Source organism: Mus caroli, unplaced genomic scaffold (assembly GCF_978045245.1).
Source record: "Mus caroli unplaced genomic scaffold, Mus_caroli_1 scaffold_13, whole genome shotgun sequence".
Classification (NCBI taxonomy): Eukaryota; Metazoa; Chordata; class Mammalia; order Rodentia; family Muridae; genus Mus; species Mus caroli.
In genome coordinates, this window is record NW_028227268.1 from 74,345,414 (window position 1) to 74,363,098 (window position 17,685).

Sequence of the window (17,685 nt, forward strand, 5' to 3'; positions counted from 1 at the left end):
GCCTGTAACTCCAGCTCTGGGAGAATCCATCACCCTCTCTGGCCTCTGCATACTGTATTTGCATTTATGTATAGGAAGGAGTGATGTGAAACACTGCCTTCTGAACATGGCATAGCTTTTGTAGCTAAGAACCCACAGCTGTCATAGCTACCTGCATGAGATGTGTACCAGACTGGAAGCTTCGACATCCCATCGGAGATGGGGAGGCTTACAAGGTCCCAGTCCTCATACCATCAGAGATCCCAAGGTCCCTTACAAGGTCCCGGTCCTCTTCAGGAGCTGCAGCAGTGTCATAGTTGCTGGTGGAGGAGAAGTCATGTCCTCGGTGGTGTAACCCCTGGTATGTTGTTCTTGCTCAAACAAGTAGCTTCCACCTATGTAAACAACCTTTTTTAAAATGGAGTGGACCACAAATAAAAACCATGAAAGTAGAAGGGGACTTACATAAAAGAAGTTTACTGGGAGAGGAAAAGGGATAAGAAAGGAAAATGGGGGAATATGATTACAATACATTGTGTGTGTGTGTGTGTGTGTGTATACATACATGCGTGTGTATGTATGAATATGAATAAATGTGTATTTATGTATGTGAAATAATAAATCAACAAAATATATTTTGGATTGGAATTGGAGAATAAAGTGGAGAAGAGGAGGGAAGAGAGAAACAAGGGGAAGGAATACTGGGAGAGACAATTAAAACCAAGGGTCATTTGAGGGGTAGTATGGAAACCTAGTCCAGTAGATGCTTCCTAAAATACACACACACACACACACACACACACACACATATGAAGGTGATCTAAATGAAATAGCCATATAATGGGGGAGACAGAATCCTAACTAGATCTCTCTCGTCACCAAATGAAGCCTCTAGTACCAGGAACAGATTCTTTCTGAGAGATGGCTCAGTGGTTAAGAGCACTGACTGCTCCTCCAGAGGTCCTGAGTTCAATTCCCAGGAACCACATGGTGGCTCACAACCATCTGTAATGGGGTCCCAGGCCCTCTTCTGGTCTGAAGACAGCCACAGTGTACTAATACATAAAATAAATAAATCTTTTTTTTAAAGGAATCGATTGTTTTCAATCAGAGTGACTATTTTTGAGTGACCAGATTGTATTTGGTCACCATAATTAGTTCAGAAGTCCTGACTTGATAAGAGAATATGACAAAGCCATGGTAACACTTGTGTTGGTTACAATACCTGAAAGAAACAACTTAAGGAAGAAAGAGTTATTTTTGACTCATGGTTTGAAAAGGCTAGAGTTGGTTCAGTCCTTCGCCACTTGGCTCGTGCTTTCAAGAAGAGCTTCATGGATTTGGGGACGTGTGGTTTAGGAGACTGTTCAGCTCATGGCTGACAAGAGGCAGAGACACAGAGACAGAAAGAGACAGAGAATCTTTTAAGATGGTGTACCTTTACTTCACGGGGGAGGCTTATAAAACCCAAGAACCTAAGGAAACCTCCAGAACCTTGAGCTCAAAGGCTCAAGACTCACAAGTCCCTTTCCCAAGCTTAGACAAGCAGCAAACCCTTGCTGGGGGAGAGGAGCTATCCTTCTGGAGTGCTGCCAGCAACCAGTGCAGGAGCTTCCAAGGATGCTACGGTCCTGAGTCCTCACCCCTAGTGGGGTGGGGGTGGGCTTATCAGTGAGGGCACTGCCCTCAATCACCCAAGCTTCTGCAAAGAACCCCAAACTGTTTATTGGTTGACTAAGGCAGACTTGGAGGAAATGTCTTTGCTCTATCTGGGGTGAAGAGATGACTCTCCAGAAAAGACACTGAAGCCTTCTCTATCACCATCTCTATCTACGCAGCTCCATTAGTGCGAGAGGAAATGGAAAGGGAACCACAGCGACACCTAGAGGCTGTTTAGGAAAGGGTTTTTTTCCACATGTATTCTTTTGTCAAATTTTTTGAGACTTCCATACATGAGTTTCCATTCACACCATTTCCTTACCTGCCTTTCCCCCTCCAATCTCTCCCACATCCTCCACTTCTGCTCAAATTCCTCTTCTTCTTTAATTTGTATTGTTACACACACATACCCTCAAAACCCTGTGAGTCCATTTAGTGCTCCTTGTAGGAGTAAGTGTTTAGGGTTGATCATTTTCACTTGAGACTACATAACCCATAATCCATCAGGAGTCTCATCCCTAGAGAAGATTAATGCTCCTTGAGAGAGAAAATTTTTTAATCTGAAATATGTGAGCCAGGGCAGAGTGAGTCCAATATTAGAAAACCAAAATATTACATGAAAAAATATCCCACTTTCTATGCCTTCCGAGAATGGAAAGGCAATTAGTCTGCATATGCAAAATAATCTGTGAAGATATGCACACGCATGCACACACACACGTGATTTTTAAAAGAAGATGAAGAAAGACTGCTTCATCTCAATCGAATTATGCCATGACGTACTGAGAGAAACCACCTCCTCTGAGTGAGGTCAGAGTGCTGAGATACCTCACATATTTTGCAGCAAAGACTTCCCATGTCCAGGATCCAATAGCAGGCCACAGCCGGGAGAGGGCAGCTGCAGAAAGGATAAAATCCTTGCCGAGCTCCAACTGTCAGCTACTTGGTTTCCTTGTACGAGTCAAAGTGCAATTCCAGATACTGAAGAAGGGAGGCGTGTCTCTGTGATAGCTGGAGGAGATGCGTCGCCTCTGTGGGTGCTTTGTGAGAAGAGGAGGAGGAGGAGAGGAACAGTATGAATCCCTATCTCTGTCCCTGTGGGAGCAGGAGACCGGAGAAACCCTTTCAGTCAGAATCCTCTCTGTGCTGCAGCCGACAAGCCTTCCCTGAGTGAGTTGGAGTCACAGATAGGAACAAGGCCCATGGGAAGCCAAGGGCTGAGCTTGAAGCTGACACCTACACTACCCCTGACAGAAATACTGGGGCTCTTTTTTTAGTCACAATGAAAAGAGCAGATGATTTCCTTATCCTGGCACAGTAGTGAGTACAAGACTCTGTAGGCTCGGTGACCTCAAGTGTGTGTGTGTGTGTGTGTGTGTGTGTGTGTGTGTGTGTGTGTGTAGATTTATGCGTGTCTGCATGTACATGTATATGCCTTATGCAGGATAGGTGTGAGATCGTGATTGACAGGTCACCAGCTATGTCCTAGACCTTGGTTCTCAAGAGTGAATCTCCATGAATCTTTCTGTAAGGAGTAAGTAACATGGTGTGGTGATTAATGAACTGTACCAGGATATCATTGCTGAACACCAAGGTGAAAAGGCAAGTCCCCACACTTCGGTGTCTGAGAAAAAAGTAAACAGAGAAATGCCTGTACTGTAGTTGTGTCATTATGGACTCTTCCCTTCCTTTCTACAGTGAATGAATGATTAACCAGAGTAAGAACCTGGTACTAAGACAGCCTTTGCTCATCTTGATAGTTCATGCTTTTAGCTCCAGCACTCAGGAAGCAGATGCAGGTAAACTCGGTAAGTTCAAGGCCAGCCTGGTCTACACAGAGAAAAGCCTAACTCAGACTACCACCCAAAGATTCTCGGCCAGTGACATTTTTAAGGGCAGACTGCCTGTGTTCTGATTATCGGCTGTGTACACACAGCATCCTGCCCTGAGGAACCTTTACCTGACACCCAGTTATAACAAACCCTGCTGTGCCCAGCCTCAGTTTCTCTGCAGGAGCAAGAGCCTGAGAGAACTAACTCTGAGCTCAAGGGAGACCCTGCCCTTGGGGTAACACAAAGTGCTGACTTGAAATGCTGGCTCACTGAGACAGAAGGTTCCAGAAACTCTCTTCCTGACCTTCCTGTACTGTCCTCAGACCTATTCCTGTTTGTTCTTATAGAAATCACATAAAGAAAGCAGGACATACAGATTGTCAAGTCTCTCAAAGACAGAGATTGAAACTAGCCTGGTTTCTCCTCAGGCTTTGAGGAGAAACTGAGGGTTTAGAGGAATCAAACAAGGACAGATCCTGACTTTCACTCAAGGCCTCCAGTTCATTAAACAACCGCTCCCACTTTTTCCTCTTCTCAGCAACTCAGTCTTTTCCGGTAAGGAGAAAGAGAAAGCCACCAGCGCCAGTAGAGGATCACACTTGGAGGAGTGACAGAGGGCTCCTTGTGACCAGAGGATCACATTGCCCAAACTTCTGGGCAATACTGAGCCTGTAATGGGCAGATGTCGTGTTCGGAACACTGGTTAGTGCCTGTGTGAGCCGCCTCATTGCTCCTGGCCCAGTCTGTCTCCCTCTCGCAGTGACAGGCTGGAACAGGCTCAGCTCTGTCCCTCATTGCTGTTTAGTAAGAACTCATCGGTAGGTATAGAAGAGCAGCAGGGAGAATAACAGCCGCCTGCCACTCTGAAAGCTACTTGGCTCCTCTTCACTGCCCCCTCTGTCACTGTGACCGTGGCCGGTTGCTAAAAAAACATTTCTGTTTTTCCTCATGAAAACGTTACACAGGGGTCAGTGCTCCTATGCCGTGGTCAAACTGTCCAGCCCCTGCGTTTACTCTCTAATAATCTACCTCCTAGATCTGAGGAAAATGAAATATGTCCCCTCTCAGCTCATACCCTCTTCCCTCTCAAACACTAGCGAGGACAAGAACCCAATTCTCCACTCCCTGGTGCTCTGACATTCTCCTTTATATAGAGAGGTGAGATTAATCAAGTGAGCCCGCAAACGGGGAAAACGATCATACAGAACAAGGTCTCAGTACAGCCCCCAAGCTTGGAGGGGCCTCAGGTTGCTGGGTCTGGAGGTTAGCATTGCCCAGGGCCAGCATCTCCATTGGTGGTATCCACGGAAAGAAGTAGCAGGTTCAGACACTGGAAGGTCTGACGCGGGGCTGGCTGTTAAAGTCCCTAAACAAACACAACTCCAACCCCTACGGCCCCACCCTCCACTTCCACCACCACATCCAATCCCTCATCCCGACCCCTGTTGACTGTGAGTCAGCACAGCAGGGTTCTGCTCCTATTTGAAGACTGCTATGCAGCCCGCCCAGCCTAATCCTGAAAACTAGCCAGTTTCAAGAAATAGAAACCGAAACTGATTCTCAATTCGAGTCCCCCCCCCCCGCCCCTCGTCCTCCCCCGCTGGACCCAGGCAGGCATATCTCAGGTCTAGAAATTGCAGGACAAAAAGCAAGGTCTGCTCGAAGACCAGAGGCTGAAAGAAAATCCACGCGATCAGACCTCGTCTCCTCTCAGAAGGACTCCAGACCTCTGCATCTCGTCTCTCAACATCCGGGTCTAGATTCCAGTTCTGGATCTCTACATAGAGAACTTCTGCCGGAAGACAGCAACGTTTTTGTCCTAGGAAGAAAGGGGTGACGTTCCACGAAGGCCACTAACATCGAATCACACATAAGAACTCCTCTGGATCAGGTAAATAAAAGTCTCAAATGTAGCTTGGCCACCCCCAATATAATATGAATCCCCCAATATACTATGAACGGTAAAACCGTGAAAGCAGGTCATGTGACCTTGGGGTCTGGCTTCTTTTGCTCAAGCAGGGTCCACAGCAGAGCCTCTCTTTGACTGTCTAGTACCACACAGCCCTGCTGTATCTTTGCTGTTCAGATCTATCTAAGCCACCAACCTAGAGGCAAATGCCTACCTTACCTGCATATTTCTGGCCTTGTGGATCTTCTAATGCTGGCTAAATTTGAAGGAGGGCAGAGTGTGCCAACCCATATTCTCTTGGAATTTAAGATAGTGTCTCTTCATAGCTCCACAAAATAAACGCCCAGGATTAGAATGGACCACGGGCAATATCTAGGATACATGAAAAAAATAGGGGGGGGGGGGAAGGTTTGAGTATAAGGTATCTTAGTGGCCTTTTTGTCTAACTCCATTAAAATGTTTTATTTGCATTGGAGAAAGTGGCTCAGTTTAAGGAACCACCTCCTTCACTAATCTGTAAGTTTATAGTTAATGAGATGGGAGTTTTTCAAATACCGTCTTCCCAGAGCATGTGGGTTCAATACTGTCCCATTCACCGTGAGCAAGTTTATCACACTTTCCAAAGATAAATAAATATCAGAGGGAATTGTGTGGTCCCTGCCACCTTTCATGCAGCTATGGGCAAGTGTGTGCGAGCATCTCTCCATTCTGTGTCGGTTGCAAGACTCGAAAGACACTCCTCATAGGTCTCATCTCTTTCCCAGATTGACAGCCACAAGGATCTATATTCTTCTTTGGGGATCTTCGCCCCTGTGCAGAGAGGTGAAATAGGAGTATAATCTGGCCATGATCCTCAAAAAAAGGAAGTGGATGGTCACTTGACTCCCAGAAAGAATTCTAAGGGCTCTTTGTAAATACTGGGTTGGAGTTCTGAGCCACAGTATCCCAAGGCTGTCCTCACCAACATTCCTGTGTGGCTCCTGGAGGACCCTGCAGCTTCATACAGTTATCCATGCCCTTTCCCAGTCTGCTTGTAATATATGGACTTCAGCAGCCCTCCTGAGAGTTACTGGCTCCTGCTTGCAGCTGTGACCTGCACCATCCCAGGTGTGCAGGCAGGTCCAGGGTCCAGCACCAGGTGCTCTTGGGTGTGCAGGCAGGTGGGAAGTCTCCATCTACAGTCACAGTTACATAAATAGTTCTGAGAAACCATGGTTTGCTCTCATCTTCTACTCTGGTGAGTGGTACTCAGTCAAGTAAAACCAATTCAGAACTAGACCCTGGCCAATGATAGGCGAGATGGAGGGGAGAGAATTGTCTTGAGGACAAGACACTACTGAATGTCACACAGCTTCTTTTCTGTGTCCCCCGTCTCTGCACACCATTACAGAATGTTTTCTCCCCCTGAAGTTTGTCCAGCTTTATCCCCCTGACTTCCAGCCAGCTTTGTCTCAGACTTTGTCACCAGCCCATTCTGGTGCCTTTACACCCAGCTCAGGGCCCCTTCACACTGAAGCAGGAAGTGCAGCCCTGGATATTCCATAGCTTCACCAGTCTGACATGAGAACCGCTGGAGGGGACCCTGAATGGCTTCTATAGTCACAGGCTGGACAGGCTGGCAGCCCCTATGCAGATGTGATATGTGACGGCAACCTTTCCCATGTCCTCCCTCTCACTGAATTCTGGACATCTTTGTAGTTATTTGATAAAGCACCTTGGTCTGTTGTTGAGTTTAACCCTAAACCAAGTTCTGTAAAGTTAGAGAAGCTGGGGATAGCTCCTTTATCAGTGCAGTTCAGTTATGTGATGATTATAAGAGAGGGCAGAAAAATTGGTCTCCAAAATTATGAAATGTGTGTCGATATAAAGGGTAAGTGACAATTGGTGGCAGTGAGTAGATCAAGGTTTCCAAACAAAACCCCTCAGCATGCATCAGATCCTCTGTTTAGTAGGATTGTCTTCGTCGTAAAGACAGAAACGTGGAGTCACATTGCAGGGATCAACCTTTGGGTTTCTTACATACTCTGTGTATAATTCAGTACTGTTTCTTAGACACAGTGTTATAGCCCTGTAATCTCAGCACTAGGAAAACCGAGATGGGATGTTCATAAGTTTCAGGTCAGCCCGGGCTACAAAGGAAGACCCTGGGGGAAAAAGAAAAGACTATTTATTCATATGTCTCTGTTTCTTTGCCCACAATCAACAATCATGAATACTACTTATCTAATAGGGTTTGAGGAGTATTAAGTGAGATAAGGCATTCGAAGGAACCAACTCAGATTCACAGACAGAGGACCTGTGTGCTTAAAGTCTAAGAGTGGAGGAAGAAGCTGAGGAGTGGCTTCCTCAGAGACCCTAATAAAACCGGAGAGCCTCACCAGGGAACTGAAAGGTCCACAGACAGCGTCACGCGGATCTTGTCATGAAACCATCACACAGTTCCTGCGAGGTGGGTAGCATGACTTTCAGGTGCTTGAGGCAGAAAACTGGAGTTCCAAGAGTGGGTCTGTATTACAAAGAGCTGAGCTCCCCAAACATGGAACAGTCTCTTGACCACTGTCTTCTGTAGAGGATGAATACAAGTCCCGAGACTGGAGAGCAAGGCTATGGGGAGCAGATGGATTGTATTCAGGTGCTGTTGCAGAAAAGGTATAAGTGAAAGGGGTGCCCAAGGGGCTGGAGAGATGGCTCAGTGTGTAAGAGCACTGACTGCTCTTCCAGAGGTCCTGAGTTCAATTTCCCAGCAACCACATGGTGGCTCACAACCATCTGTAATGGGATCCGATGCCCTCTTCTGGTCTGTCTGAAGACAGACAGTGTACTCACATAAAATAAATAAGTAATTCTCTGGGAGGAAAGAAGGGAGGGAGGGAGGGAGGGAGGGAGGGAGGGAGGGAGGGAGGGAGGGAGGGAGGGAGGGAGGGAGGAAGGAAGGAAGGAAGGAAGGAAGGAAGGAAGGAAGGAAGGAAGGAAGGAAGGAAGAAAGGAAGGAAGGAAAGAAGGAAGGAAAGAAGGAAGGAAAGAAGGAAGGAAAGAAGGGAGAGGGAGGGTTACCCAAGCCAGAGCTGCAAAATGAGAAGCTGTGTTGGGTGTACCATGGCCATGGGCATGTCCTACAGATGTCCTACAGAAATAAATGAATTGGTATTCTAGGGAAACCTCCTTCTTGATGTAAGGACAAAACAAGTCTCCAGATGTCTCCAGATGTTTCAAGCATGCATGTGAGGGCTGGGTTGGAGAATAGCTTTCAAGAGTCTGTTCACTCTCCCCCATGTGGGTTCCTGAGATTGAACTCAGGTCATCGGATTCAGCAGCAAGTGCCCCTAGGTACTGAGCCATCTCACTAGCCCTGAGTTATAGAATGTTTTTATTTGTATTCATGTACAAGAAGAATAGTAAATTTTAAGAGAAGATAGCATAACAGTCACTCATGATAGAGGGACTTTTCAAGTCCAATGAGCAGTTTGTGTGTTGTAACCTTATGTAGAATCCACTTGGTTAGCCGGGTGGTATTGGTGCACACCTTTAATCGCAGAAGGCAAAGGCAGGAGGATTTTTGAGTTCGAGGCTAGCCTGGTCCACAGAGTGAGTTCCAGGACAGCCAGGACCATCCATACAGAGAAACCCTGTCTTGAAAAATAATAAATAAATAATATCCACTTGGTGATTCCCAAACCAATTCTCTTCTCAGCCATGCCCTACTACCACGAATGTTGCAATTTCATTGCAAGGAGTCAGTCAATAAGAAAAATATCATTTGAAAGGGGAAAGGGGGCTGGTGAGATGGCTCAGTGGGTAAGAGCACCCGACTGCTCTTCCAAAGGTCCGGAGTTCAAATCCCAGCAACCACATGGTGGCTCACAACCATCCGTAATGAGATCTGACACCCTCTTCTGGTGTGTCTTAAGACAGCTACAGTGTACTCACATATAATAAATAAATAAATCTTTAAAAAATAAAAAAAAAAATAAAAAAGGGGAAAGGGCAGAGTATGTACTTTTTAGAAAAGAATAATTAAATTATACTTGAGGCTTGCAGGCCCTCCCTCACCACCATGAGGCTTAGTAAGGAAAGCTGGCTACTAGTGCTTTCAGTTGTTGGTTCTGTCTGCTCATTTAGATTGACACGGGGCCCTGTGTGATCTGTGTAACATCTGTCCTGCTCCTGGAGTAGAGCCCTTCACACAACGGCTGCACAACCATCCCCAGGGATGTGCAACTGTCTTCTGAATTGTTCTGTTTGTAAACAAAGCCGTCTTTGCGACTTCTCTGACAGTCTTTGGGACTTCTCTGGTTGTGTGTCTGAAACGCTGAAGCTGTGCTGTAAAGCCTGCCGACGCGATTCGTAAACCACCCTGTGTCTAACGCCTCAACTCATCTACTCTTACAGGCTGCTCCACTACTCCCCAACATGGCAGAGACCCATTATGCTCCCCTGAGCTCAGCCTTCCCCTTTGTCACGTCATACCAAACAGGCTCCAGCTGTTTACCTGAGATCAGTAGGAGCACTGAAAGAGCTTTAAGAGAAGGGAAACTACTGGAACTGGTTTACGGTATCAAGGAGACTGTGGCAACATTGTCCCAGATTCCAGTGAGCATCTTTGTGACTGGGGACTCTGGCAATGGCATGTCATCTTTCATCAATGCACTTCGAGAAATCGGCCATGATGAAGATGCCTCGGCTCCCACGGGGGTGGTGAGGACCACGAAGACACGGACTGAGTACTCTTCATCCCACTTTCCCAATGTGGTGCTGTGGGACTTACCTGGATTGGGGGCCACAGCCCAAACCGTAGAGGACTACGTGGAAGAGATGAAATTTAGCACATGTAACTTAGTCATCATCATTGCCTCTGAGCAGTTCAGCTCGAATCATGTGAAGCTGTCCAAAATTATCCAGAGCATGGGAAAGAGGTTCTATATTGTCTGGACCAAGCTGGACAGGGACCTCAGCACCAGTGTCCTATCACAGGTCCGGCTCCTACAGAATATCCAGGAGAATATCCAAGAGAATCTCCAGAAGGAGAAAGTGAAGTACCCCCCCGTGTTCCTGTTATCCAGTCTAGATCCTTTACAATATGACTTCCCGAAGCTTAGGGACACACTTCATAAAGACCTCTCCAACATCAGGTGCTGTGAACCCTTAAAGACCCTTTATGGCACTTATGAGAAGATCATTGGTGATAAAGTAGCAGTCTGGAAGCAGAGAATAGCCAACGAGTCCTTGAAGAATTCTCTCGGTGTCAGAGATGACGACGACATGGGCGAGTGTCTGAAAGTGTACAGACTGATATTTGGTGTAGATGATGAATCAATTCAGCAGGTAGCCCAGAGTATGGGGACAGTAGTCATGGAGTACAAGGCCAACATGAAGTCCCAAAACTTTCATACTCTCCGCAGAGAGGACTGGAAACTGAGGCTGATGACCTGTGCAATTGTGAATGCATTCTTCCGTTTGTTGAGATTTCTCCCGTGCGTATGCTGCTGTTTAAGACGCTTGAGGCATAAACGCATGCTTCTCTTAGTTGCCCAGGACACCAAGAACATCCTGGAGAAAATCCTGAGGGACTCCATCGTCCCTCCGCAGATCTAGTGTGAGGGCGGCCTGGTACCCTTCTTCTTCCACGGAAGCCAGGTTACCTTAGATCTCTTTCCTAGATCCCTATTTCTCCACCAGAAATCAAGAGATACAATAATGCTTCCTGTAAGGGTTTTAGATTCTCTGAGAGGAGTTAAAATCACTCATCTCCCCTGCCTCGATTCTAATGCATTGTTCCACTGAGGGACAGGGACAAGTAGTGATTAAAATTCATTGACCATGATTCTTAGATTTTGAATATAGAAATTTTATTTTCGGGCTGGAGAGATGGCTTAGCAGTTAAGAACACCAACTGCTTTTCTGAAGGTCATGAGTTCAAATCCCAGCAACCGCATGATGGCTCACAACCATCTGTAGTGAGATCTGATGCCCTCTTCTGAGATGTCTGAAGACAGCAACAGTGTACTTACATATAATAAATAAATAAATCTTTGGAAAAAAATTAGAAATTTTGTTTTCAGCTATTAAATGTGATATATGTCCAAATCAATTTTCCTCTGAAACAATAAAGTCGGTTCCTCTTCATTAATGGCTTTGTATTATCTCTCTCCTTCCTTTCCCTAGATACCCCTGTTAAGGACTCATTTGTTACAGAGGAACACTTACTTCACGTTTGGAAGCAGCAGGAGATTATAGTAGCAAGTGTTTTCTGGATTCTATTTAGTACTAGGGACAGAAGTCCAGACAGTGTTCCTAAACCAAGATGATAACTTTTCACACATTCAACTGCCAGGTCCCAAACAACAGTGTCTTAAGAGGGAACTTGGGTTTTTGTGAGTGACTGTCATAGCAAGAGAGCAATAGCCTCAGGGGACTTCATGCTAGACCATTTGATGAGAATTTGCTTAGGATATCTCTTCCAAGTGTGTGATAAGGGCTCACAGAGATTGCCAGGAAAGACTGTTGACTCTTGAGGCAACACAGTGAAGACTGACCTCCGCAAGGCATCAAAGGGCAGCAAAGTACTCGAGGTTGGGTGATACAAAGGGAAACGAGGTTTGTAATTCACTGTTCTTGGATCTAGATGGATGGATCTGTGGGTAGGACATTTGCTCCTCTTGCAGAGGATCTGAGATCTGTTCCCAGTGCTCACAGCAGATGGCTCACAACTACCTGTAAGTCCAGGGAATCCAATGTTATCTCCTGGCCTCTGTGGGCACCCTTGCTTAGGTGGTATATGCTCACACAGACATACACACAAATAAAAATGCATATTGAAGGTGGGTGAGGTGGCACATGACCTTAATCCGAGCACTCAGAAGGCAGAGGCAGGTAGATCTCTATGAGTTTGAGGCCAGCCTGGTACACAGTGAGTTCCAGGACAGCCAAGACTGTTATACAGAGAAATCCTGTAGGGTTAGCATCTGATGAGGGCCTCATCCTGGATAGGATCAGAAGGGCTGATGCAGGATCACATGTCGAAAGACTGTGTAGGAAAGAGGATGCCAGGCAGCTTTAAAGACCTGTCTCTCCCTTTTTTATAACAACCAACTCTTATGGGGAAATAATGCAATGTAAAAGAGCACCACTAGTCTCTTCCAAGGACAGTGACCCCAGGACATAATTACTTTCCCCCAGGCACTCCTCTTAAAGGTTCCCCTACTTTCACACCACCACAGTGAGAACCATAAGCACCAGAAACATCAGGAGGTGTAAAACATACCTACCCCAGAGCAGGAAAACAGAGTGGTAGATTGTTGGTTCTTGGCAATAATAACCAGTTACAAGAAAGCTGCGCTAAGGAAAAGAGAAGTCACGTGGTCCCAGGTACCTGGAAGGAACAGAAGAAAGAACCCAAACCCTGTCCTTGCTGCCCTCTCTACTCTTCCTGTCCTTGATGCCCACTGGCCAGAATCCCAACAGCCTCTCTCCAGGGGAGTTGATCTTTGACATTGTAACATGACATGGTGATATACAAATAGGTTTCATTCATAACCATCCTGGGATGCAGGCAGCCCAGGGGCTGGTGCGTGGCCATGCCTGTAAGGATGAGAAGGCTTATAGATCCTGTTCCCTACAGCCAGTCAGTCACTGGCATTCACAAGATCATGAGGGAAGAACAGAGTGAATCTGGATGAGTCTAGAGAAGAGCCAGCCCTGGAGTGTGTTAAAACTATTGCAAAGCAAGTGTGTACCAATACTATCGGTATACAAAGTAGCAAAGAATTGGTTCCGGATAGCAGCAGTAAATGAGCTCAAGCCATAATGTAACCCAGTCTGTTGCCTTTTTAAGTTTTCCAGGCCTGGAGCTGGATGCTTTGTGAGCATCCTTTTCTTCTCAGTTCACCAGTCTGTTCCTACTGTATCATTTCCAGTCTCAGCTCTCTCACTGGCCAAGAGGCCAAGACAAAGAGAGAGAGCTACAGCCAAGCATGGTGGTGAACTTTTAACATCCCAACTCCATAAAAAGCCAAGCTTGCCCTGATGAAGTAGCTACACCACAAGACTCCATTTTATAGAAACAAAACAGACAAGAGGCTAGATATGACCGTTTATCCCTGAAGATGTACTACATAGATCAGAAATCTATTCCTCTCCCACTCACAAATTCGCACCATGACCATTGCAGTTGCTTAATGAGTACCAATGTCTGACACACTGACACTCCTGCTGCTGGGAATTGAACTCATGACCTTTGGAAGAGCAGTCAGTGCTCTTAACCTCTGAGCCATCTCTCCAGCCCTGGGAATTCTATATCTTCACCCAAAGGAAGTCAGGAGCAGACTGTCTTACAGGGAGCTAGGAAGAGAATCTCAAAGCCCACCTCCACTGTGACACACTTCCTCCAACAAGACCACACTTCCTAATAGTGCCACCTCCTGGGCCAAGCATATTCAAGCCACCATATTGATCCTCAAGCAGAAGATGAAGAGCCTGCCCTCAGGGACACACCTTTTCCAACAAGGCCACATCTCCTAATAGTTCCCAAACAGTTCTGTGAACTGGGGATCAAGCATTCAAATAAATGAATGGGGCCATTCTCATTCAACATGCACAAGTGTGCATAAAGGGACATTAAGAGACAAAGAACTGTGCTATATAAGGCACTTTTCATTCTTGATCTATACAAATAATTTTTTTTTTAAAACTTACACTGAGCATGGTGACACATACCTTTAATCCTGGCACTCAGGAGATAGAGGCCAGTGCGTTTCTGTCTTAGTGCGGCCTAGTCTACATAGTGAATTCTGGGACAGCCAGGGCTAGGTGGAAAAGCTCTGTCTCAAAAACCAAAATAAAGTTACAACCCTGGGGGCAGAGGGGTTGTTCACCTTTAATCCCAGTACTCCTGAGGCAGAGGCAGGAAGATCTCTGAGTTCAAGGCCAGCCAGATGTACAGAGTGAGTTCCAGGACAACCAGGGCTACACAGAGGAACCCTTTCTCAAAACAAACAAACAAATAAAAAAACCTTACAGTGGGACTTTGTCAGATAAGTCCTTACATTTTTATGTACTAAAGACTCAATTGTGTGAATACTTCTAAATAAAAAAGATCATTTTGTAACTTAATTTTTAAAAGTTTTTTCTACATATACAATCATAATGACTGCATATATTTATGTGTCAGGAGCCATAATGGGACAAGCTAATAACTCACAGGTGATCATCCTGAAATGGCCTGCTTCGGGTTATTATATAATCTGTGACAGGTGCACCCTTATTAAGCAAGGCTGTAGGGATTCATTTTGGGAAAGATTCCTGCTATTAATATGCTTTTCCTGTTATTATTAAGCACATATAATAATCACTAAGTAATAGCACACCCCTTTAGAGCAGATCTCTGCAGATCCATGAAGATGTAGACAAATAGATGACTTAAGTCTTTGTGATGATCCTATCAGAATTCCTAAAATTAAAAAAAAAAAATCCAAAAACAAGCTGGGCAGTGGTGGTACAAGCCTTTGATCCCAGCACTTGGGAGGCAGAGGCAGGTGGATTTCTGAGTTCAAGGCCAGCCTGGTCTACAGAGTAAGTTCCAGGACAACCAGGACTACACAGAAAACCCCTGTCTAGGGAAAAAAAAAAAAGAATTCCTAAAATTGTATTAGTGATTATTAAGCTCATTTATAGTGGGACTGCTACTATGTCCTTTTCTGATAGTCAAAAAACTACGATGAGAACTCTGCCAGTCTCCCAAGTGTCACCAGTTAATTGCTCTTAGATGGTAACCAGACTTTCTCCCACTCAGAGCACATTCCAAGAGGTTGTAAAACAATTAACCAAAGGTCATAAAAAGGGAACTAATGATTTATTATAGGTGTTAGGACAGAAGATAGAATATTGACTGGGTTTATCTATACCAAACTTTACTTATAACTCAGTTATGGTTTTAAACCTTCAGTGAACCTGTGGAGCTGAGGCAGGTGATGGATAATTACTAGATAATCACTCCCAATGGATACGCAAGTAAGCATTCTCTGTTGTAAACTTCTATTTCAATTTACGATTTGATTTTTTGAGTGAACTTGTGATGAACTTTGTAACATGTGATCATGTATTCTGAAAGATGTTTAAGTGCTGAGGACAAACAGAAGAGTCGGAAGAGTCGGGACTGAGGGACTGAGGTGAGAGGAATGGAGGTGAGAAGAATGGAGCTGAGAAGAGCTGAGCTGAGAAAGAAACTGATTTGAGAAGTTTTTAGGCAGAACGCTTTTTAGACAGAACTGAACTCAAGAAGAACTTAGACATATAGGCATACATCAGGAGAAAAGGCATTGAGAGTAAGAGCATTGCTGTGACTTCAGAGCAGGAGGAGAGAGCACGATTAGAAGGAGTATGCAGAGTGGAATAACTTAGAAACTATAGGTAACATAAAACGCTAAGAGGGCAATGTGCAGAATGTAGAGGGAAAGGGGGCAAAAGAGGCTGCAGAGAACAGAAGGAGCAGGCTAACCTTTTAGCAGTAAAAGGGTAGGAGCCTTTTCTTTCTCTATGCAATAAAGATTGGAGCTCATTTTTCATCCAGAATGAGTGAGTTCTTCTGCACCAGTGCTTGGTCTTTTGCTCCATCTGCTTATGTAAGTATGGATGTGTGTGTGTAAGTATGTAATTGTGAGAATGTATGCATGTGTGTGTGTGTAAGTATGTAATTGTGAGGATGCATGTAAGCTGGACCCAACTGTGTTTGAATGGAAATGTATAAATGAATAAATGAGCATGCGTGAATCTGTATATGAACTTATGAGATTATGCATATTCACTTATGTAAAAGTTTTTCCTTCTGTGAGTGTTATTTTCTTCTCCTGGTTCAATAGAAGTTTATTGCTCCAAACTTCCCCCTAGCCTGACAAGCAAGAAGCAGCTGGACAATAGGGAGAAGGCTCAAGCAATTATTAATCCTTTATTTACTTTATCTCCTGCTGTTTTAGGATGAGATGCTAAGTGCCTGAGACTGCAGTCTCTGACCTCAGAGGATCACAGCTACATAGCATAGTAACTTAGACCTAGATAAGTAAACTTTTTATTATACAGCAACCCTAAATATCTCCTAAGACAAAGTCTTACCCCCCCACCCCTGCTGACACTCTTTCCCCTCCGCTGCCTCAAGAAGAACTGACCAGAAAGAAGAACCCCACAGCGGGGCTGGCCCCCGGCACTTATGGGTTATGGCACATGTGTGTCTTAGGTAACAACTCATATTCTATATATACCTTACTTCAAGGTCACAGTACAGCATTTTTATCAATTCTGTCCTGGAAAAAAAGACTGCAGGAGTGTGAGGCCTGATCTCTAGGAGACAGTGGGGCAGTTAAAGGATCTGAGGTCTAACATCTAACAAAATTTGAAGTTTTCCATCCCCAGCAACTGAAGGAGAACCTCGTGGCCCTACCTAGTGCCTGTTTCCATGTACCTGGGCATGTAGACTAAGTCAGGTTTGTTTGCAAGCCTGGCCATCAGCCTGGACCAGGCCAACCTCACACAGAATCCATGTACACTATGACTCTTTGGCGTATTCGCACTGCAATAGCTAACACATAATGAGCATTTTCTTAACAAGTCATTAACAATCTGATTCATCTTGATCCCAGCATCTAGAACAGGACCTAAACCATCCCTGGTGCCCTGTTAACACTGACAAGAGAGTATCAAGTTTAAAGCTTAGTGAGAATGTCCTAGTACCCTGAGAAAATCCAAAAGTCAGGATGTACAGAGCCCCAAATCTCCTATGTATAGCTCTCCTCTGACGCTTCCTTCTCTCCCCTCAAACACTCTGTCAAAGCCTGGCCCACAATTCCCAAGACAACTTACTCCTCTGTCTTGAGTGAATATCTATTTCTTCTCAAGCAGGCTTTATCATCACTTGAGCATCAGATGCCAAGAAAAAGGGAGGGAAGAACTATTGTTTATTTCTCAAAGGTGATTAAGAGAAATCTGAACCAACGAAGACATTGTAATCACCAACTATTGACAGTAGATGGCGCCAGTAGCCTAACACTAGGACGTTTTTGTCCATTTGAATTACAAATGCATTTGAAGACGGTTGATTTAGATGTCTGTCGAGTTAGATACTGATCGAGCTATTGATGGAGCTATCTATCTATCTATCTATCCATCTATCCATCTATTTTAGAGACCTGTCTTCTTGCTATTTAACTAATGCTGATCTCAAATTACTTAGGTTCAGGCAATCCTCCTGCCTCAACTTCCCAAGTAATTTGGACTACCACGAATGCCACCATGCCTCTTAAGAACTAGAATTTTGTAGGA

The 17,685-nt window shown here is 45.0% G+C and overlaps 1 protein-coding gene across 2 annotated transcripts; it reads left to right on the plus strand.

Annotated features, from left to right (window-relative positions):
- The first annotated feature begins 4,462 nt into the window (after positions 1-4,462).
- Positions 4,463-11,506, plus strand: LOC110305813 (immunity-related GTPase family M protein 1). Of its 2 annotated transcripts, XM_021177940.3 has the most exons (3): positions 4,463-5,361; positions 7,610-7,828; positions 9,769-11,506. In XM_021177940.3, the coding sequence occupies exons 2-3, from the start codon at positions 7,802-7,804 to the stop codon at positions 10,969-10,971; spliced, it is 1,230 nt and encodes a 409-aa protein (XP_021033599.1). In that variant the 5' UTR covers positions 4,463-5,361; positions 7,610-7,801; the 3' UTR covers positions 10,972-11,506. The 2 variants fall into 2 exon arrangements, with proteins under 2 accessions (XP_021033599.1, XP_021033600.1); XM_021177941.3 differs by lacking the exon at positions 7,610-7,828 and having other exon boundaries at positions 4,476-5,361.
- Positions 11,507-17,685: the final 6,179 nt, after the last annotated feature.